Here is a 21,290-nt window from a genome sequence, read left to right as displayed (position 1 = left end):
TGAATCTTAATGTGTAGCTTTATGACGTGTACTGTCATCCACTCGACTATTGCACCGCATATACTGTCAATTGAATTTTCCACTTCGTTAAAAAAAATATTGAAGGCATACATAGTATAGAAAAAAAGGAAGTGTCGACCGTGTTACAACAAATTGCTCTCAAACATAGTTTGAAAGTAAAGTAAGTTAAGAAATTGATGCGATCTTCATTAACAGGACTCAAAGTTGGTGCCTTTTCCCTATATTTAATTTTAATTCCATCTAAATACAGTTTTGTAGCGCCTGTAATATGATATTTATCCACATTTCTAGGAAGGGCCACCAGTTAGCGAATTTATCGAAATTCTTGGCCCAAAGTTTTGTTCTGGTCGTCTAGTTCACAGCCTAAATTTAATAGTTAGATATAATTATCGAATCAAAAGATGTAGACCATACACGATGCTAATTAATTCCCATGTTGAAAAAACATACATATAGACCAACTTTCTAAAGAAAGTTATAAGACACGTGTAAATGTTATTATTGCACATTGTGGTAGGTCCAAGATAAGCATAGCTAAAATAAGCTTTTTCTCTTTTAACAGGTATTTCCTGTACTCGCTTTAGAAACGGTGCAACAGGAGGCTAAATAGCAGTGTATTATCAAATAAGGGAAAACGTGATTCATTTTGGGAACGAATTTAACAAAATGCAAAAAAAAAAAATGAATAATAAAAAAATGCTTTTGATTTGTACGTTTGATTAGAATCCCCAGTAATAAATCAAACTTCCAATAAAATGTCGAATATAAACACTTGCAGCACCGCCGATATTTTAAACAAACCACGTTTAGTTTTTGTTTATTTCTTAAACGATTCTTCCTTTTTTAAAACGAATTTCAAAACTGCATGTAAAATAAAACCCATTACAGGAGACATAAAACGTGTAGTTATGGAGCTCGCTTTTTAAAGAGCTCTCCGATTTGACCGTTTAGCATGAAGTATATCTAGAAGAGCACGCACTCTTATGTACCCATTGGGCTGAAATTGGAGAACAACTCTGGGTTCCGGTTTTTACGATGGCCGAAAAAAGCATTCTAAAGCGGAACACCAGATGGCTTTTAGCACAATGGCCGTTTCCTATTCCCCAAAGGCCAGAGCCACTAAACCCAGAACAGCGAAACTTGTGTGTTTGTCGCTTGTGGATCCTCACCCTACTGAACCGCTCCATTAGCGCTCCATTTCGCATATTTCGTGATTAAAAGTCTAGATGGCTGTCTGCTCACACGAAAGTGAAATCTGTGTCTAATTTTCTTGTGATTTCATTTCAATAGCAACAAATCCCGTTGGATAAGAGAGATTACTATGTTGACTTTCTTGTGAAGTTTTTGGAAAGTAGAAACGAGAAATATCCATGGGTTTACAAGTGCCATCGTGAAAAGCATGAATACCTTCACTGCCAATTATGAGGAGTACGTCCACATGCTGTTCAATTTTAAGTTTGTATTTACCTTCCTTAATTTTGCAGCTCTTTAATTCGAATGAAAGATTATGAAAGAAATTGTCGACTGGAAGAAAGAGCTGCAAAAAGTGAGCAGCATTAAAAATAAAGATGAAAAATCTTTGATGAAGGAGTAGAAATAGTTTGCAAAAATATCAATAATTTGGCTTTTAGTTTTTATTGTACAAGCTGAACTTAGTGTGTAAATAAAACAAAAAAACATACTTGTTATTTTACTTCTGGCAGAATTACATATTGCAATGTTTATTCATGATGCATTACAAAATCTAAAGATTGGGCAGAATTTTTTTTATTTCCGGTAGTATGGTGGAGAAATATTTCGTAACAGTTTTTGTATTTATCGGGCGTTAGTCTAACTCGGACGGAAATCGGCAGTCAAGTTGGAACGACCATTACATGAAAATGGTTGGTATCGTAGCCGTAATGCTACCGAGCCTTGATGGGATTTTTCCCAGCGTATTCCTTTAAGGTTTTGAACACCCTGTACATACGTTATATATGTTTGCAGTGCTAGGATATCCAAAATCATAACGCTTATCTGGATTTCAAAGCTCAGCAGAATGATAAATTGCATGTGTCTGCGAGCACGTGTAACGAGCCCGAAGATTGGCTATAGAAAGTTTCACTTTCTACATCCCCTCAAGCATCTGACAAAAAAAAAAGTGATTGTAACCTTTCCACTGTTTACCTTGAAATTCCCATCATGTACTGGTATAAATACCGCATGAGTGAAACATGTATTCCGGAGTTGTTTCAGCAACCCACTATAATACATAAACTTGAGAAACTTTATACACAGAAGCACGACTTGCCTGTTACTTGACTATGTTATTCTAGATAATTTTTTTAGGGTGTCAGCCGTCCGTCACTTTATGCCAACATTGAAATAGTCCTCGCAAATGTTTGAACACCACTGATGGTAAGATTTTTTATACGCTTAAACCTTTCTCTTCGTTTCGCCGACAGTTTCAGTTTGAAATTATTTGGGCTTTACTTTACAGTTGTTTTACCTTCAGAAAATCTTACTTGGAGACATGGATCTCTTTTTCGTTTTCAAATCCGAAATAGTGGGACTTCTAGTTTCTTCAGCTGCAATAGTGCTTAGCGTGGCTGTCTGTTACTTCCTCTTTAAGCCACTAAATCGAATCAGGGTAAAATGTCTTTAGTAAAAACCAAAAATTGCATGATACTGAAATTTCTTTTCTTAGGACTTATGTGATGTCGGTTACGAAGAACAATTGCGATTAGATAACTATGGACAAAGTCGACGTCAGTTGGCAAATGAAATGCGTCGACGGAAAAAAATTGGAGAGATCCCACCAGTGTACCCTAATGGGTGGTTTGCCCTGTGTGAGTCAGATGATTTAAAAAATCTTCAGGTCCGATCAGTTGACGCCCTTGGTATGTTTGGCGATGAATCCATTGATAAAAAGGCAAAAACAAAAAACTGTTTGGACCTTTTTTTTATAGGTGAAAATTTCGCGGTTTTTCGCTCTGCTGAAGGTGTCGCTTACGTCTTGGATGCTTATTGCCCACATCTTGGTGCTCATTTAGGTGTAGGGAGTCGGGTTGTAGGCGACTGTGTTGAATGTCCTTTTCATGGATGGCAATTTCGGGGGGAAGATGGCCAATGCACCTCCATTCCCTACACGTCGGGAAAAAGTACAGTGATCTTCTTAATTATTATTTATTTAGTTATATTTATTCTTACACTGTACACTTTCAACTTAATATATATAAATATAACTTTTTCTGTAATGATATAGTACCGAAATCTGCGCGAGTTAGATCATGGTCTTGCGACGAAGCAAACGGTTTTATATTTGTCTGGTATCATGCTGAACAAGAAAACCCAAGCTGGAAAGTCCCTCGTATACCAGAAATTGTTAATAGAAAATGGATTTATGGTGGACGGAGTGAATACAAAGTGAACGCTCATATTCAAGAGATCCCTGAGAATGGCTCTGATGTCGCCCATTTGGATTGTCTGCATGGCCCTTCTCTATTATACGGATCTGACCTTAATGCAGCACAAGGCGGGAAGAGTGACAACGGCTGGGTACCTTTCCTTCAGCATCATTGGAAGTTAAAATGGGAACCCAATTCCGAAGAAAAACATGTAGCAACTTCTAGCCTACAACACGAGCTACGCCTATTCGGCCGGTTGCCATTCCTTTCGGTTGATGTGGAAGCCAAACAAATGGGCCCCGGTTTAGTTTGTTTGTCTTTTATTACCCCATTTGGCAGATGTCTCCTTTTCGAGACAGTTACACCGATTGAACCAATGATTCAACGCGTTCTTCACCGACTTTATATGCCTGTCTCTATGGTAGGACCTGTAGCAAAATTTTTTGTATGGGTCGAGGCTGTCATGGTAAGTGAAAAGTTTTACTGATTTTCTAACACGTCAAATCTTACATTCATCCATTTCCAAAGTTCGAACGTGACGTCGCTGTCTGGAATAGCAAAACTTTCATGAATAAACCTATCCTTGTGGCAGAAGATCGCGGAATCAATCACTACCGACGCTGGTTCCAACAGTTTTATTCCGAAAATTCTCCCCGTTTCACCTTCCAAGAAAACGTCAGCTCATCCTGGTAATATCAGCGCTTATTGGATAGGGGAAAAAAGGTATTTCACAATTGTTATGTAATTGCTACATTTTACACAAAAATGTAGTTTCCATAGTTTAGTTCTTCTGGTATGACATGTCAGCGTTAGCATATATAGTTTATGTTTGGAGTTCTAGTACAATTGTTAAATGTTCAAAACACTAACTCAATTTTCGTTAAACCAACCAGTCGATAGCATCTTATTCTGCGGCGGCATATTATTTGAATGAAATTAGCCAACGGCTAAATGTATCACTCGACAGCATTAGAATTAATTTACGCCATGTGAATAAACAATATGAATCATTAATCTGTAAATGATTAACTGATGGTTGCTGCATGCATTCCGCTGGAGGATGGCATGGACGCCCTTTGCGCAACTCAAGATCAAGATGCAGTTCAAAATGCTGTGGCGCGTTGTCTGAACATTAATAAGGCGCAGTAAGTAGCGACGCAAATATAACGTCGCGACAGTAATTGGCTATTGAAATCTTTAGAGTGAACGTTGGAACTCGCCGATTGAGTGGTTCATATGGTGGTAAAATATCACGCTCTACACTAGTCGCTGTGGCCTGCGCTATAGCGGCCTCCGAACTATCTAAACCCGTTCGAATTTCCTTGGATTTGGATTCAAACATGGCAGTCGGTGGAGGACGTCTTCCGTACTGTTGCCAATATAAGGTATGTAGGAAAAAATAATAATAACAACAATAACTAATCGTAAAAAAAAATTCCCGATTATGCACCATTTTGTCTTAAAAGGCAGGTACTGATAAAAATGGGCTTCTATAAGCTATAGATTTAACGATAGTCAGCGACTGTGGTGGAAATTTTAACGAAGGAACCGCATTTTTTGTTGCTCCGTTTGCAAAAAATTGCTATGCAGCAAAATCTTGGAAATTTACCCCATTGTTGGTGCAAACAGATACACCTTCAAACACATACTGTCCAGCTCCTGGTTAGATGTCTATTGCGTTTGAAATGTTTCATACAGTTTAAATGATTTCCTCAAAATGTTTTGTCCTTTGCTATATAAAACTTGTACGTTCAAGGAACTACGCAAGGGATTGCAATTATTGAAAATTTGGTGGAGCATTTGGCGAAGACTCGTAAAGGGGATCCCCTTGAATTCCGGCTGAAAAACCTAAAAAGTGAAATTAATTTCTAACGAAGTCTTCATGTACTTCTTGTAAGCTTCTACCGGTTCATATACGACATATAATGACATATATCATCTCCCTAAAAGTATTCAAAAACTTTCAACCCAAAGTTCGCATTACTATACTTGCATTTATTGCTTTAGTGAATCTTAATATTTAACTTTATGACGTGGACTCACATCCACTTCGATTGCTGCACCGCATCTACTGCCAATTGAATTTTCCACTTCGTTAGAATAAATATTGAAGGCGTACATAACTGTCATTACCGACTGACAGATCCTGAGAGGGACCTCTTAACTATTGAAAACGTATTTGCCATTGGTAAGCGGCGTTATCCTGGTAGCGTTGGGGTGAATTGTTGGTTCTCCATACCTTATAGTTATGACGGTCTAAAAATGAAAACTCGTTTGTCGATTCACTTGCTCAGTTCATCTATCGTTCGTTATTCTGTTCCATAGTTTTTTTCTTTTCTGTTTCTTTTTTTTTTGTTTTTGTCTGTTTTTGTTGTTCTTCTTTTTCGTAATCGTAACAATCATCAAAACTCAAATGCACAATTAGGCAACGCCCAGTAGCAGAACAAGATCTGTAGCAAAAATATTTTTATGAACAAAATTTCAATCCATTATGCTGAAGAACGTTAACAGTATCACGAATATATTTCCTTTTGTTAAAGTGGTATGAAAATGTTCAGCAAATTTTCTCGGCGATTTTTCCACCTTTCTTGTTGTACAAGAAATGTAAGAGTTCGATTTGCTCCCAGCCCTACCGGTTAGTTTAGATAGTTATCGTTGAACAAATTACAGCTGCTGAGTTAGTGTTTCTTAGGTTACATTCATTTAGGAGGCCTCCGAACAGCGCTGTATAATTTTTTATTCGCGAAAGCCAATAATGGACAATTTATTTTGCGGATTGAGGACACAGATCAGAAACGTTTAGTACCTGGAGCAGCAAATCAGTTAGAAATGGATTTAGACTGGATGGGTCTATCACCCGATGAAAGTCCAAGTAATTACATAATTTAATGAAGATTTCTAGTCAACTTACGATTTTCAAGACATGATTCACCTTTTGCATCTAGTGAAAAATGGAACTTTTGGACCTTATACACAATCTGAAAGATTGTGTTTGTACAATCAATTTGTCGTAGAGTTAGTTAAAAATGGGCAAGCATATCACTGCTTTTGTTCTGAGCGAAGATTAGAATTTGTCAAAAAAGAGGCCATAAGAGAGGGTGCCATTCCACGGTATGATAATCGTTGTCGTCAGCTTTCCAATGCTCAGGTTGAAGAAAAAAAACAACATGGGATGTCATCCTGCATAAGATTCAAGGTAAAAAAAACATTAATCTTGTTCCATAAGGCAGTAGAAAAGTCCGTTTTTATTGATGCACTTGTTAATATGAATTTATTTAAGTTAAGTTCTTTAGAAGAACCTCTTCAGGATTTGGTATACGGAGACATTGATCGCAATGCTGTTTTACATGAAGGCGATCCAGTGATCATGAAACAGGATGGTTACCCGACTTACCACTTGGCTAACGTAGTAGACGATCATCTTATGGAAATTACCCACGTATTGAGAGGAACAGAGTGGCTTGTTTCTACTCCAAAACATATTTTGTTATACAAGTCAGTTTAACTTGCCTCTTAGTCTGCCAAAAAAGCAACGTGTAAAAATTACTTTTACATCGTTCCGTTTAAAAGAGCCTTTGGATGGCATCCACCCCGGTTCGCTCATTTGCCGTTAATAACGAATGCAGACGGCACGAAATTGTCCAAAAGACAAGACGACATTAGGCTGGACTACTTCAGATCTCAAGGGTTTTATCCGGAAGCCATAATTGGCTTACTTTGCTTAGTCGGCGGAGGTTTTTCGTCGTCCATAGACATTCAACAAAATTTGCATTCACTCCCTGAGCTGGCTAAAGCGGTATGGGCTGGTATTACTATTATCATTGTTACTATTATTTTCATTCACATTTTCATATATCTTATTTATTGATTTATTTGTAAACTGTCTTAATTGAAGTTTAATCTAGGCTGTGTCACAACACATTCAGGAAGGCTTGACATGCCTCGACTCGATCATTTTAATCGATTAGCTCTGCAAAATCGCATTAGCCAACCTGACAAAATTGATGAAATGAGAAAACAGCTGTCCCGCTTGGTTTATGAGAATATCCCTAATTCGTCAATCGATAAGGAGATGCTGCAAGATGACAGTTTGTTAAAGGTTCTTCATTGGGCATCAAGTGAAGGCCGAATTCATCTCTTACGGCAGTTGACAGATCCGCATCTAGGGTTTTTGTGGAGTTCCCAGCGAAATCCAATCATTTCAAAAATCGATCCATTTACAGCAAGTATGCATTTGCATTTTCCCTAACTCAGTTAAAATTCGGCACGGTAGCGTTTCTCTAAAACAACCGGCCTCGTTTTAATTATTTTACTCATTATTAGGAAACGTCATGGTTCGAGTTGTTGAAATGTTAAACCAATGTGATCGTATAGAAAAAAAGGAAGTGTCGGTTATCTTACGACAAATTGCGCTGGAACATAAATTGAAAGTAAATGAAGTTATGAAATTGATGCGGTCTTCCTTAACAGGACTCAAAGTTGGTACCTTTTTACTTTATTTATTCTTATTCTATCTAAAAGCAGTTCTATAGAGCCTGTAATACGATATTTATATACACTTTCTAGGAAGGACCACCAGTCAGCGAAATCATCGAAATTCTTGGCCCAAAGATATGTTCTGATCGTCTAGTTTCCAGTCTAAACCTAATAATTTGATATAATTATGGAGCAACAGATGTAGACCATACACGATGTAAATTAATTTTGCATTCTCATGCTTAAAAGACATATATCGACTAACTTTCTAAAGGAAGTACACGCGTAAATGTATTATTACGCATAATGGTAGGTCCTAGATTAGCATAGCTAAAATAAGCTATATTTCATTATACAGATCTCTTTTGTACACGCATGAGAAACGGTGCACCAGGAGGCTAAATAGCATTGTACTATCGAATAAGGAAAAACGTGATTTGTGAAAGAATTGAACAAAATGCAAAAAAATGTATAATAAAAAAAAATTGTTTTTATTTGTACTTTTGAATAGAATCCCCAGCAAGGATTCAAATTTAGACTAAAATGTCGAATATTAACACTTGGAGTACCGCCTACATTTTAAGCAAACCATGTTAATTTTTCGCTTATTTTATAAAACGATTCTTTCTTTTTTTAAACGAGTTTTAAAGCTATCTGTAAAATATAACCCATTACGAGAAACGCAAAACGAGTAGCACTGGAACCCGCTTTTTTAAGAGCTCCCCGATTTGACCATGTAGCATGAAGTATATCTAGAGGAGCACGCACTCTTACGTACTCATTGCGCTGAAATTGGAGAACTACTCTGGGCTCTGGCTTTTACGATGGCGGAAAGAAACATCCCAAAGCTAACACTAGATGGCTTTTAGCTCGGAGGCCGTTTCCTATTCCCCAAAGGCCAAAGCCACTAGACCCAGAACACCGGGACTTGTGTGTTTGTCGATTGTGTACCCTCACCCAATTGAGCTGCTCCATTAGCGCTCCTTTTGTCATATTTCGTGATTAAAAGTCTAGATTGCTGTCTGCTCACACGAAAAGGAAATCTGTGTCTCATTTTCTTGTGATTTTCAGTAACATCCAAACCGATAGTTAAATAATGGGCTCAGTATCTGCAAAGGCTTTGGAAGGAGGAAGCGATTATAAACATGATCCTCTGGAAGGATTCCCCAATGGTCGTAAACCCCGAGGTGCGAGCAATATCTTGATAATGGTAAACCGCTTCACGAGATACATTTTACTATGATTTCTACGTTTCTCTTTAGAAATTAAAACTACTTTGGAAGAAATGGAATCGGCCAAAATTCCCTTGGATAAACGGGATTACTGTGTAGACTATCTTCTCAAGTATTTAGGGTGTAGAAGTGAAACATTTCCATTGGTGTACAAGTGCCATCACGACAAGCATGAATACCTTCACTGCCAATATGAGGAGTAAGTCCATATGCTGTTGCATTGTAATTTTAAATTTAACTCCTTTTATTTTGTAGCTATTTAATTCGAATGAAAGATTATGAAAGAAATCGTCGACTGGATGAAAGAGCTGCCAAAAGTGAGCAGCATTAAAATAAAGACGGAAAATCATTGATGAAGAAGAAGAAATAGTTTTCAGAAATATCAATAATTTGGCAAGTTTTTTTTTGTATAAGGTAAACTTAGTGTGTAAATAAAACAAAAAAACTTACTTGTGATTTTAGTTCTGACAAAATTTACATATGGCAATGTTTACTCATGATGCATTATAAATTTAAAGATTGGCCAGAATTTAAAAATTTTTTTGATGGCATGATGAACAAATACTTTTTAAACAATTTTTGTATTTTATCTGGCGTCAGTTTAACTCGGACGGAAATCGCCGGCCAAGTTGAAACAACCACAACATGAACTTGGTTGGTATCGTAGCCGCAATTTTCCGAGCCTCGTATGGGATGTTTCCCAGAGTATTCGTTAAGTTTGATCGACCTGTACATACGTTACATATGCTTGCGTGGTAGGGTATCCAATATGATAACGCTTATCTCGATCCAAGCCCATCAGAATGATAAAATTTCATGTGTCTGAGAGCACGTAAGCACAATCTACCTGTTACTCGACTATGTTATTTAGGATAATTCTTTTCTGGTGTCAACCGTCCGTCAATTTATGCCAACATTGAAATAGTCATCGCAAATGTTTGAACATCTCTGATGGTAAGATTTTCGATACACTTAGCCCTTGCTTTTTGTTTCAGCGATAATTTCAATTTTAAATTATTTGGGCTTTACTTTGCAGTTGTTTTACCTGCAAAAAATCTTACTTGTAGACATGGATGTTTTTTTCGTTTTCAAATCCGAAATAGTGGGACTTCTAGTTTCTTCAGCTGCAATAGTGCTTAGCGTGACTGCCTGTTATTTCCTCTTCAAGCCACTAAATCGAATCAGGGTAAAAATGTCTTTAGTAAAAACCAAAAATTGTATGATCATGAAATTTCTTTTCTTAGGACTTATGTGATGTCGGTTACGAAGAACAATTGCGATTAGATAACTATGGGCAAAGTCGACGTCAGTTAGCAAATGAAATGCGTCGACGGAAAAAAATTGGAGAGATCCCACCAGTGTACCCTAATGGGTGGTTTGCCCTGTGTGAGTCAGATGATTTAAAAAATCGTCAGGTCCGATCGGTTGACGCCCTTGGTATGTCTGACATTGAATCCAGTAATGAAAATGCAAAGACCAAAAACAGTTTGAACTTTTTTTCATAGGTGAACATTTCGCGGTTTTTCGCTCTGCTGAAGGTGCCGCTTACGTTTTGGATGCTTATTGCCCACATCTTGGTGCACATTTAGGTGTAGGGAGTCGGGTAGTAGGCGACTGTGTTGAATGTCCTTTCCATGGATGGCAATTTCGGGGGGCGGATGGTCAATGCACCTCCATTCCCTACACATCGGGAAAAAGTACAGTAATCTTGTAAATTATTATTCATTTTTAGCTATATTTATTTTGACAACTGTACACTTTAAATTTACAAACTATATATAAAACTTTTTTTGTAATGAACTATAGTACCGAAATCTGCGCGAGTTAAATCTTGGCCTTGCGAAGAAGTAAACGGTTTTATATTTGTCTGGTATCATGCTGAACAAGAAAACCCAAGCTGGAGAGTCCCGCGTATACCAGAAATTGTTAATAGAAAATGGATTTATGGTGGACGGAGTGAATATAAAGTGAACGCTCATATTCAAGAGATCCCTGAGAATGGCTCTGATGTCGCCCATTTGGATTGTCTGCATGGCCCTTCTCTATTATACGGATCTGAGCTTAATGCAGCACAAGCCGGGAAGAGTGACAACGGCTGGGCACCTATTCTTCAGCATCGTTGGAAGGTAAAATGGGAACCCAATTCCGAAGAAAAACATGTAGCTATTTCTAGCCTACATCATGAACTACGCCTATTCGGCCGATTGTCATTCATTTCGGTTGATGTGGAAGCCAAACAAATGGGCCCCGGCTTAGTTTGCTTGTCTTTTAATACCTCATTGGGCAGATGTCTCCTTTTCGAGACAGTTACACCGATTGAACCAATGATTCAACGCGTTCTTCACCGGCTGTATGCGCCTGTCTTGATGATAGGACCTATAGCAAAATTTTTTGTTTGGGGCGAGGCTGTCATGGTAAGTGACAACTTTTACTAATTTTCTAACACATCAAATCTTACATTCGTCCATTTCCAAAGTTCGAACGAGATGTCGCTGTCTGGAATAGCAAAACTTTCATGAATAAACCTATGCTTGTGGCAGAAGATCGCGCTATCAATCACTACCGACGCTGGTTCCAACAGTTTTACTCCGAAAATTCTCCCCGTTTCACCTTCCAAGAAAACGTCAGCTCATCCTGGTAATATCAGCGCTTGTTGGATAGGGAAAACAAAAACGGCATTTCACAATTGTTATGTAACTGCTTCGTTTTACACAAAAATGTTGTTTCCATGGTTTAGTTCTTCTGGTATGACATGCCAGCGTTAGCATATATACTTTATGTTTGGAGTCCTAGTACAACTGCTAAATTTTAGCGTGTTCAAAACACTAACTCTATTTTCGTTAAACCAACCAGTCGATAGCATCTTTTTCTGCGGCGGCATATTATTTGAATGAAATTACCTAACGTCTAAATGTGTCACTCGACAGCATTAGAATTAATTTACGCCATGTGAATAAACCCTTCTCACTTTTGTCAAAATCGGCCAAAAACCAAAATCTCTTGAAAATCTATAAAAACTATGGCAATCCGCTTTACAAAAAAAAAAAAAAAAAAAAAAATTCGCCAAAAAATTTGCCGTTGCCAAAAAAAAGAAAAAATCACACTTTTTTCTTTTTTTCCGACACGTAACCATCTACCGCTCAGACTCGTTATTACTCGCGTAGGCAATTTCAGTCCATTGGATGCCATTCGCAGTTAGTTCAGTAGCGTGGATGGAGAGAATAACGCGTGGCTGGAGGAACAATTGAAAAATGGATAAGATAATAAAACAATAGGATGGTAAGTATAAACATTATTATATTGGTTTTCAATTATTAATTATTGTTTATTAGATCAAATTATGAAGCTGCAGGCCCAATTATTGGAACAACACAAAATATTAGATAACAGCAAAGCTAAGGATGGTAAGGCCTAATACGTAATGATTCTATTTATTTGCTTTTATTCATTTGTGTTTTGTAGCTCAAATTTTGAGTCTACAAGTTCAGCTAGGGGAAAATAACAAATTGGAACGAAACAGTTTCCAAACAGTGAAGGAGGTTTTTCAAAACTCTTCCCTAACTGAACGTGAGGATGAGTTGGCATTAGGCGAACACAGTAAGGTACCTAAACTTTTCAAATAAGAATTCAAAATAAGTATAGGATTTTAACAAAGAATTATTCATTGTTTAGTTATTCAGTCCACCACCTGACAGTGTGTTAAATTTAAATTCTGTTAGTGCTCCACTAAAAGAATTGTTAGTAATAAGTCCATGCAGAGAAGGAATTGAACAATTGTGGGACTGTATTTGGGCCGAAAATAGGTGTGGTACGGAAACTGAGATATGGCATGAGTTCAACATAAAACATGGATTAGGTACTTTTCGGTTTTTTGTCTATCGAAAAAGTATTTTTAATGCTATTATTTTGCATTCACAGAATTTTAGCAGGGGATCAAGTCAAGTCTAGAAGTGTTACAAGATGGAAGAGTCAGCCTACAGTTGAAAAAACACTGAGTGCATTACCGTTAAGGTGTGAGGTAAAGTAATAGAGTAATGCAAATTGTCTAATGAGAAGTACCATCTTGTGTTAATGAATCCGGTACAACAGCAATCCTTTATAGTTCTGTCACAGCTAGAAGCCTCAAATGATTCTGCTTCCCTTGCTAAAGAACAACTTGTCCTTTACACTCAGAATGTTGGTGAAGCTGGGTACTTAAATGGCACTAAAGATGTTTCACTTCACTGGCATTGCAGCGATGAACATCATACATGGACACTTTAGGTGTGAAAGGAATTTTCTTGAAAAATTTTTGAATTTATGATGAAGCTTTTCTCCTCTTTGCCAACCATGTCTAATCTACAGAACAAAAATTTATCCAATAGGAAAGGATTTTCAGCATACTGGGAACACAACTATCAACAATGCAACATTCTAGGGGTGTTATTTTATCATTCAAGAGCCTTATACAATGATTTTCATCTACAATTTGTATGGGCTTTCCCAAGCTTCTGTAAGAAGTTGAATCTATGAGTCATGTAAGTCACATGAGCAACAATTGAGATGCTTAATGGTGTTGTTTTTCTTTTCTCAGTGTAGGTTAATAGTAACATTGGATCTGAAAAGATTCTTGGTTGGGGCATGACACTGAATAAATTGTAATGATTGGATGGATGACATGATATTTCTATACTTCATTCGGATTCCCGAGACGGTATTTTATGTTAAAAAATTGAAGTGCATATCTGGGCTCCCTTCCTTTCCGTAGCCCCGTTTCCCCTTGACTCGTAATAAGCCCGTAGGGGGTCATGCCCCTACTGTACGGTATATATAAAAATAACATATACCGAGGTTTGGAGGGCTCTGGCCGGAAAGGGGACGTGGGGTGTCCGCTTAGTCCGATGATGTGTTCACGGAGGGCGATGTGGCTGCCCACAAATCCGAACTAAAGGTTAATCGCTCCTGTAAAAATGTTCCAAATCTTCAGCTCTTCTTCCGGCTTCTCTTAGCCAATCACCGGGTAATCTCCCCGGTGGGTCAACAAGGCAGTGTCTCCCCCTGCCTGGGTTGACGGCAACTTTTGAAAGGGCTATTGTGCCTTTTTAAAGTTGCAAAATCATTTATATGTGCAGAGTAATGTCAATACAATTTATTTTTTTTTAACAAAAAATAGCAAAACTTATGTTTTTAACTGCTTTCTTACTCTGCCCTTTCTTTTTTTTTATATTGCTTGGTCTTGTGTTTTCTGCTTGGCATTCTTCTAATTTCTTTCTTCATTTAATATTCTTACTTCGATAATCCATTTTAAGTCGCCTGGGATTTGAACCACAGAATTCTTGCACCATAGGCCAGCGTGCTACCGGTATGTCATACTACCCTTGTTAACATTGTTTCGGATTGTGATACCTATATAGATATTCAGTACACACTAGCTTATTGTTGAATGCATATTAGTTATTTGTTAGTTCATGGTTGGAATAATGGTAAAGCATGTGGTTGTCATGCTAGAATACTAGGGTTCGATCCCCATATCAGTTAATGTACAGCTAAATAATAAATACAAAATTAAATAGTGTAAAATCGTTTTTATTGTCCCTCCTTCCACCCACATATCCACCACTATTACATACATTTTAAAATACAGTACACAACATACAATACATACACAGATACACTTAAACTAACACGTTGGCTGCCACGCCACCATTTTCTACTGTCGCTAGTGTCGCTATCCTAGGGATAGCGACCAAGGGGGCCGGGTAGGCCGGGCTGACACGGCGATGAGACCTTTTTGGGAACGCACACCCCAGGTCTCATCAGCCGCATCGAAAAAGGGAATTCCCTGTGGTGCGTTGCCTAGGGGCCATTCGGCCAATCTTGGGCAGTGGCGCTGCTCCACCCCATGGCAGATAGACCATGGAGCAGAACAGCGCGGCCCGTCCCTGTCAAGCTACAAAAAAAAAGGGGATCAAAGTGGGTGGGTGGCAGCCAACGTGTTAGTTTGCAAAACATAATACAACATAAAACAAAACACAACCATACCACGAAGACGAGGCGACCACGAGGTGATGAAGGGGCGATAGGGGAGGCGTAGACGGCGTGACCACGAGGCGATGACAGGGCGACGACGACGGGCGAGGCGACGGGAGAGGCGAAGACGGGGCGACGGGCGAGGCGACGGGCGAGGCGACGGGCAAGGCGACGGGCGAGGCGAAGACGGGGAGACGGGCGAGGCGAAGACGGCTACAGGCGAGGCGACGGACGGGGCGAAAAGCCAGGCGACGAAGGATTATGAAGTGAAGAACGGGCAAAACTTAGAATTTTGATTCAATTTTGCGTGGAACAGAAGATGATGGCATAGTTCTAAATGATAAATATGAAGAAAACGTTACTACATGTGGAATATAATATTATTGGCATAATTATAACAGGGAGGGAAATTTACTTTACCCTGTTGTCCAAAGACGCAAAAGTTGTTGGGCTGGTAATTTTGCTGAAGGAGAAGGCTCGGCAGACCTACGATGGGATATTATATTTAAAGAATGGCAACAGTAGATAAGCCTCAAACTTAAAATACCAAACAGGACTGGCTGTGATGTCCATTTCTATGTAAGTTGGTTGGTAGTGGTTAATCATTGGAATCCAAACAAAGAGGGACACGATGCACTAGTCAGATTAAAGCTGTTTCTGATGACTAGGCAAAGGGTAGTCAAATGAGACAGTGGTGTGTTGGTTCTATCATTGGTGACCTTCCCACTGGTTAGTATGTCTTCCGTTGTAAGTTTTACAAAGCTAGATGTTAAAGTCAGAATCATGCCAATATTAACGGCCACACACAAGTTATATACCTCTAAATAGAGCAACAGAGTAGCATGATGGAATGCTAAGGTCATAGTTCTTTGACAGAGCAATTTGTGACAGTCTGGAATTGGCAGCTTGCATAGCTTGCAAGATTGCCCGTTACATGAAAAATGAAATATTTGGTTTGCTTCACGTCCAAAACGACACAGGGAATAAAACACTTAATAGTACTTAATTTTATACAACTTTTCACTGGAGTCTAACATTTTTAACAAAGACTTTCAAGCAGGATTAACTGCTTACACCACTGTCACAGGTAAACATTCCACCATTTTGGAAGCGCAACAGCGACATCTAGTTTTTTTCTCAACAACCAAAATAAAAGTGAATCGAAGAAGAATTAGTGAACAAGTTGTTTATTAAAAAACCTCGGTATTACCATTAAAATACACGATTTAGATTGGAAATTTCACAGGGCTTTTTACAAGCGTGTCTGACCAGCATCAAACTGTAGTTTAAGAATAAATAATCTTACGTGTTTTTGTTTAAAATAGTACTTCCCATCTCTTGCCAGCTTTTACTCGTATAAATATCAACACATAATCACCAGGTTTTTCTTGTGTCTTCTCGGTTAGAAAATGAAAATACAAAATGAAAAGGTTAAGTCAAAACAACGAATTACTAGAAGATCAACTGTCGGTCACACAACATGATACAAAAACACGACATTTACATATAAAACAATCGGTTCGGTATTGCGTACGCCTGTGTGCCCTTTGCGCTAATACCAATTTAATGAAGATATTGACCAAAAAGAACGACATTTTAGTTTTTTGCGCTCGTCCCCAGAGTCAGACGATTGAACGTAAAAAGTATAAAACACGCTCAAAATAGCCCAGAGAAAACTGAATCGGATAGCGCGGAATAACACGCAGGAGAATACCGAGTAGTCTAACAAGAATAACGTTTATTACCTTTCAGCAGATTGTAAAACGGTGACAGTCAGTAGGATGTTTCGTATCCAATTGGAGACGCCTACGTAGATCCTTGGGAAACTAAAAATTTTGGGCAAATCAAACAGTCCTCAAAACCCACTTCCTGGTGACGCAAGTTCACATATTATTTACATACTTTAACGGCTGTTGATGCTAGCTGCAATTTTTCCGGCGCAATGTAAATCCATCAATATTAGTAACCTAGAAAGAGAAAGTTTCTATTAGAAGAAAATAAGGATGATTCTTAATGTTCCGAGAATAATTAAACTTCGATAGGTCTTATTTACTAATTACTCACCCGATTTAGTATGTGTCACGCACCCTTGTTTTGCGTAACAGCCAGACAGAGAAAACATTTTAAACCTTGGCTAAGGAGATCCGCCGGGCTCATCCAGGTTACGTGCTAGTGCTTTTCCATAAAACCTTCATTGTTAACTTGTTTGGAATTGATGTGACTCCTTGTTGTAATCATAGTAGGAGAGCAATCCCTTGATTTAATGTAATCTGGAAGGGAAAAATATTATAACGATTCAAGAAAAACATGGCTATTAAGATTACCACTAACTAAAATCTTAATCCTTTGAAGATAAGTTTTGTGCATTTCAAGAATTATTGAACATCAGAATTTTCTATTAATTCACCATCAGGACAGATTAATATGTACCACTGCTATTGAAAAATGTAGACTGTACGTGATGTGTGCGATAAAAAAATCCAGAAAAATATCTGTTAATTCAAGTTCATCTAATTTTCATCCATTCTACCATACCATTTCATTCCAACTACAGGGGAAACGGCCTCACGTGCAGAGACTTATCAAGGCGTATTCGGTTTTCTCAAGTATAAAGCACGCTTTGAAATAGATGGAATGTTTGTCTGTTGGAAAGCAAACGAAATCATCCAGAGCCATTTCGGTCAGTATGGGGACGAGTTGAGTGCAATCCGGCCGAAAACCTTCGACGAAATCAACAGAAAGCATTGAAAACTTCCTCGATCGACAACTGAATTCGACATCTTGTTAACTATATGTTTTGCCCTGATGAGGAATGAATCACACACTTCTGGGATTTAAACTACGATAGGCCTACTCCAATATACAGACATAATGCAATTTTAAAACATCCGCCACGTATATTCGAGAAAGCCTATTAAGCATAAAATCAAAAGGTGTGTATATAGTTTACATGATGTGAAATAAGAAAAAAAAATCACCCGAATTGTAAATTTATTAAATAAATCCCGTGCTTAAGGCTTCGCCTTTAGACCTTAGCCGGATTTAACTTCACCCCGTTCCCACACTGACCAAAACGGCTCTTAGTGATTCCGTTTCGTTCTGCCTGCATTTTCACTTTCAAAGAAATACATTAAACAAAGATAAATTTATACGTAATAAATAAATATCCGCAAGGAGGCCGTTCCCTTTGTAATTGGAATTAACTTTGAATTTGTGGAATAGAATGGTATAGTAAAATGGAGGACGATTGAGGGATTACTTATGACAAACTACGCAAGATATCTAGATGTTAGAATGATTTGGATCTAAATGGATGTCCTACCTCGTTCACATCACTTGAACATTTCAATTATATATGAATACGGGAAGAGCTTCTCAGCACTCAACTTCAGATTGAGAAGCGTAAAATTTTAAATAAATACTATTACTTGTATGGCTTCCAACTATTTTGAAGTTGAAGCTTTGCTGCTGTGCCAATTCCGGATGTTTAACTCTGTGTTTCTAATAACAAACCCTTATGATAATGGTAGATACATGGTTGCATGTTGCTGCGTAGTCGGTTGTTTTAAAGACGAATGCTTCCTTTTCTTTGCTCTCGTTTCACAGATAAGAAAGACTTCAGATTAATATAGCACATAAAAGAATTATACGACTCAAACCTTACCTAGGCCATGGTTATTTCAGACATCAGCAGCGTTGGCAATACAAGACACACTGAAAACGTGATACAATTTTGAAAATGTTTTAGTAATGATTAAAATGGAATCTCAAAACGACATGCCTTGCTTATAGAAGAATAAGGTTTTCACAGCTAAACGCAAAGTCCTCGAAGTACATAGCGTAAAGTGAAAGCTGTAACAAAAATAAATTAAGAAAACAATTAATGAATAAATATTTGTATAATAACGTACCACGTAGTATCTAGATTCCAACCTTTTTGTTGTTTTAGCCATGGCAACATGGATATCGACGGATAAACGTCAAACATGCGAAAAGCAGTACGGTAGTCCAAAAACTCTTATCGGTTTTCTATGTAAATCTAACATAACCATGCCCAAAAAGAAAAGAAATATGTATATATGATGAATTAAACATGAGGTCTAAAGAAGAATAGCAAAAGTCAGTTAATCATATAGCTTTACCATGAATGAGAACCTGCAACTGGTTACTGATGTAGTTTTTTCTTCAAACAGAAGCTTTCTTGTTGTCCACATACTGTTGTGTATATTTGTTGTTCCATATCGCCGTTGATTCCAAAAACAGAACTATGAACAAATCGAGCTCGCTGAAGACGTTTCTGAGCGTATAGAACAAAGTTATGAGCATGCAAAAACTTCCATTGCATACCTAAGAGAGCTTAAAAGAACTTCAACTTCTATTTCTTCACCTGACTAACTCTTTCTTTTAAGATGACTATTACTAACTATGGAACTAACCTGGAAAAAGTAGTACTATGGGGTTCTTAGAGGCGACAGCAAGACTCCATGTTTGAAGAGTAGCAGCCTGGTAGATTTTCTTCGGCTTCTTCGGCTAATTTTCCTTAGGAAAGAATATGAAAGAAGTTTTAAATTTATATAAATTTGTCAATTTTAAATAGTCTACTAGTACTACTGTACGTAATGGTGTTAGATACAAAAAGGAACAACAAAAACTTACAGGTATCGAATTGGGTCACATATCCCGATCATAAGCGTCTGCATCCACGAGCCGTCTTTCAGGCCGTGGGGAGGCTAACGAACAGCCTACGTTCAATGTTCCCCTCTTCTCCACCCTTCAGTTTGTGGGTCGATCCTTAACGTGTAGTGAACAGTACTACAGATCGATTTTTAGCCTGGCAAGGCTTTTTTTGCCATTTTTAGCCTGGCAAGGCTTTTTTTTGCCATTTTTAGCCTGGCAAGGCTTTTTTTGGTGCGCCATTTAGCCCCTTTATAGTAGGCATGGCTCTTCTTTTTTCTCTCTTCTTATTTTCTCTCTTCTTTTTTTCTTTCTTCTTTTTTTCTCACTTCTTTTATTCTTTCTTATTTTTTTCTTTCTTCTTCTTTTCTTTCTTCTTCTTTTCTTTCTTGAATGAGTAGAATCTTGCGTATCTTGAATGATGAATTGGAGGGAAAGGGAGGGAGGGAAATTGGCGGTGGCGGGACTTGAACCCGGGGCCCTCAGAATGCGAAGCGAAGGTGGTAACCACTGTGCCAGGACCGCACATCCCAAACAAATTTTGCTTTGGGTGTCACCCATTGAAATAGGTAGCTTATGAAGCAATGGAATAGTGTAGTATGGCGCTATGGCTTAGTATACGGCTACCATGCTGATTTCACGGGTTCGATTCTATGTTTTTATAATTATATTAATATTTTTTTTTACGTTTAGCAACGCACTAGTAACTTTTGCCCGTGCAAGACCTGGGGATAGCGCATTTTAACGCTTCTTTTTCTTAATTTTAGTCGGTCAATCGTTAATTTGAGCCTAATTTATTCGTTATTTTGCCGTCTAATTTTAATTCTTTTTTCATATTAAAACACTCCCTATTTTTGCCCGCAAACCCTCTCACTTTATTTATTTACTAGTAACGTTGAGCCCGTCCACGGCCGGGGGATAGTTGGCGCTAGCGTATTTTTACGCTATTTTTAAGAAAATTGACCCATGCCTATTTTTTGCCCGTCTACTCTTAATTCTATTCATCAATCAAGAGTTCCCCTTTCATCCCCGCCGACCCACTCATTGTTTCTGCCGGCCATCCCCTCACTTTCTCTGCCCAACCACACTTTACCCGTCGACCCCCTCTCTGCCCGTCAACCCACACTCTGCCCGTCAACTCCCATTCTGCCCCCAAAAATGCCTACTGGGGGAACATCTACCTTTTTTTTGCATTTGCCCACCCTTTCGTCACAGTCTCGGCCCGTCAACACCCCCGCTATAGTTGTCCGTCCATCCATTTTTTGCTTCTGCCCGCTAAGAAGCCCGCTGTTATTGCCCGTAGACCCTCTCTCTGCCCGTCAGCCCCCGTTCTGCCCGTCGGCCCCCTCGCTGCCCGTCGACCCACTCATCTGCCCGTCGGCCCACGCGCTGCCTGTCGACCCACTCGCTTCCCGTGACGTGACTCATGATGTGACAGACACAGGCTCCTCCTCTTCAAAGACATCATGTGTCGCCATCTAGGTAAAATCCA

General features: G+C 38.5%; 4 protein-coding genes and 4 long non-coding RNA genes across 14 annotated transcripts; 6 read left to right on the top strand and 2 right to left on the bottom strand.

Moving 5' to 3' along the window:
• The first annotated feature begins 141 nt into the window (after positions 1 to 141).
• LOC130697441 (uncharacterized) lies at positions 142 to 450 on the top strand. Its single transcript, XR_009002840.2, has 2 exons — positions 142 to 224; positions 313 to 450. It is a non-coding gene; the product is annotated as an uncharacterized LOC130697441 (long non-coding RNA).
• A 1,780-nt stretch (positions 451 to 2,230) lies between these two features.
• On the top strand, positions 2,231 to 4,421 carry LOC130697435 (cholesterol 7-desaturase nvd-like). 2 transcript variants are annotated; one of them, XM_057520341.2, is made up of 6 exons: positions 2,231 to 2,418; positions 2,516 to 2,650; positions 2,708 to 2,900; positions 2,970 to 3,161; positions 3,266 to 3,873; positions 3,936 to 4,421. In XM_057520341.2, the coding sequence occupies exons 1-6, from the start codon at positions 2,416 to 2,418 to the stop codon at positions 4,098 to 4,100; spliced, it is 1,296 nt and encodes a 431-aa protein (XP_057376324.1). In that variant the 5' UTR covers positions 2,231 to 2,415; the 3' UTR covers positions 4,101 to 4,421. The 2 variants fall into 2 exon arrangements, with proteins under 2 accessions (XP_057376324.1, XP_057376323.1); XM_057520340.2 differs by having other exon boundaries at positions 2,233 to 2,418; positions 2,501 to 2,650.
• Positions 4,422 to 5,893: 1,472 nt separating this feature from the next.
• On the top strand, positions 5,894 to 8,110 carry LOC130697432 (probable glutamate--tRNA ligase, mitochondrial). The gene is made up of 8 exons (XM_057520332.2): positions 5,894 to 6,042; positions 6,100 to 6,279; positions 6,353 to 6,603; positions 6,688 to 6,902; positions 6,978 to 7,203; positions 7,303 to 7,633; positions 7,731 to 7,885; positions 7,974 to 8,110. Exons 1-8 carry the CDS (start codon positions 5,952 to 5,954, stop codon positions 8,061 to 8,063), a joined length of 1,539 nt encoding a protein of 512 aa, XP_057376315.1. The 5' UTR covers positions 5,894 to 5,951; the 3' UTR covers positions 8,064 to 8,110.
• A 747-nt stretch (positions 8,111 to 8,857) lies between these two features.
• On the top strand, positions 8,858 to 9,564 carry LOC130697438 (NADH dehydrogenase [ubiquinone] 1 beta subcomplex subunit 7-like). Its single transcript, XM_057520344.2, has 3 exons — positions 8,858 to 9,070; positions 9,146 to 9,314; positions 9,371 to 9,564. The coding sequence occupies exons 1-3, from the start codon at positions 8,980 to 8,982 to the stop codon at positions 9,444 to 9,446; spliced, it is 336 nt and encodes a 111-aa protein (XP_057376327.1). The 5' UTR covers positions 8,858 to 8,979; the 3' UTR covers positions 9,447 to 9,564.
• A 365-nt stretch (positions 9,565 to 9,929) lies between these two features.
• LOC130697477 (cholesterol 7-desaturase nvd-like) lies at positions 9,930 to 11,944 on the top strand. The gene is made up of 6 exons (XM_057520380.2): positions 9,930 to 10,069; positions 10,152 to 10,301; positions 10,360 to 10,552; positions 10,621 to 10,812; positions 10,922 to 11,529; positions 11,592 to 11,944. Exons 1-6 carry the CDS (start codon positions 10,067 to 10,069, stop codon positions 11,754 to 11,756), a joined length of 1,311 nt encoding a protein of 436 aa, XP_057376363.1. The 5' UTR covers positions 9,930 to 10,066; the 3' UTR covers positions 11,757 to 11,944.
• A 322-nt stretch (positions 11,945 to 12,266) lies between these two features.
• On the top strand, positions 12,267 to 14,220 carry LOC130697556 (uncharacterized). The gene is made up of 6 exons (XR_009002871.2): positions 12,267 to 12,394; positions 12,448 to 12,519; positions 12,578 to 12,717; positions 12,788 to 12,971; positions 13,034 to 13,378; positions 13,480 to 14,220. It is a non-coding gene; the product is annotated as an uncharacterized LOC130697556 (long non-coding RNA).
• A 1,101-nt stretch (positions 14,221 to 15,321) lies between these two features.
• On the bottom strand, positions 15,322 to 18,840 carry LOC130697483 (uncharacterized). 6 transcript variants are annotated; one of them, XR_009002848.2, is made up of 5 exons: positions 17,189 to 18,834; positions 17,027 to 17,091; positions 16,870 to 16,950; positions 15,545 to 15,610; positions 15,322 to 15,457 (listed from the first exon to the last, which is right to left on the bottom strand). It is a non-coding gene; the product is annotated as an uncharacterized LOC130697483 (long non-coding RNA). The 6 variants fall into 6 exon arrangements; XR_009002847.2 differs by lacking the exons at positions 15,322 to 15,457; positions 15,545 to 15,610 and adding an exon at positions 16,296 to 16,518; XR_009420600.1 differs by lacking the exons at positions 15,322 to 15,457; positions 15,545 to 15,610 and having other exon boundaries at positions 16,633 to 16,950; positions 17,189 to 18,718; positions 18,789 to 18,840.
• A 65-nt stretch (positions 18,841 to 18,905) lies between these two features.
• LOC130697484 (uncharacterized) lies at positions 18,906 to 20,899 on the bottom strand. Its single transcript, XR_009002851.2, has 5 exons — positions 19,781 to 20,899; positions 19,561 to 19,663; positions 19,267 to 19,421; positions 19,036 to 19,163; positions 18,906 to 18,976 (listed from the first exon to the last, which is right to left on the bottom strand). It is a non-coding gene; the product is annotated as an uncharacterized LOC130697484 (long non-coding RNA).
• Positions 20,900 to 21,290: the final 391 nt, after the last annotated feature.

The sequence above is a fragment of the Daphnia carinata genome, chromosome 3 (genome assembly GCF_022539665.2).
Source record: "Daphnia carinata strain CSIRO-1 chromosome 3, CSIRO_AGI_Dcar_HiC_V3, whole genome shotgun sequence".
NCBI classification, from domain to species: domain Eukaryota; kingdom Metazoa; phylum Arthropoda; class Branchiopoda; order Diplostraca; family Daphniidae; genus Daphnia; species Daphnia carinata.
Note: the sequence above shows the minus strand (reverse complement) of the source record. Positions and strands in the feature narration are given on the sequence as shown.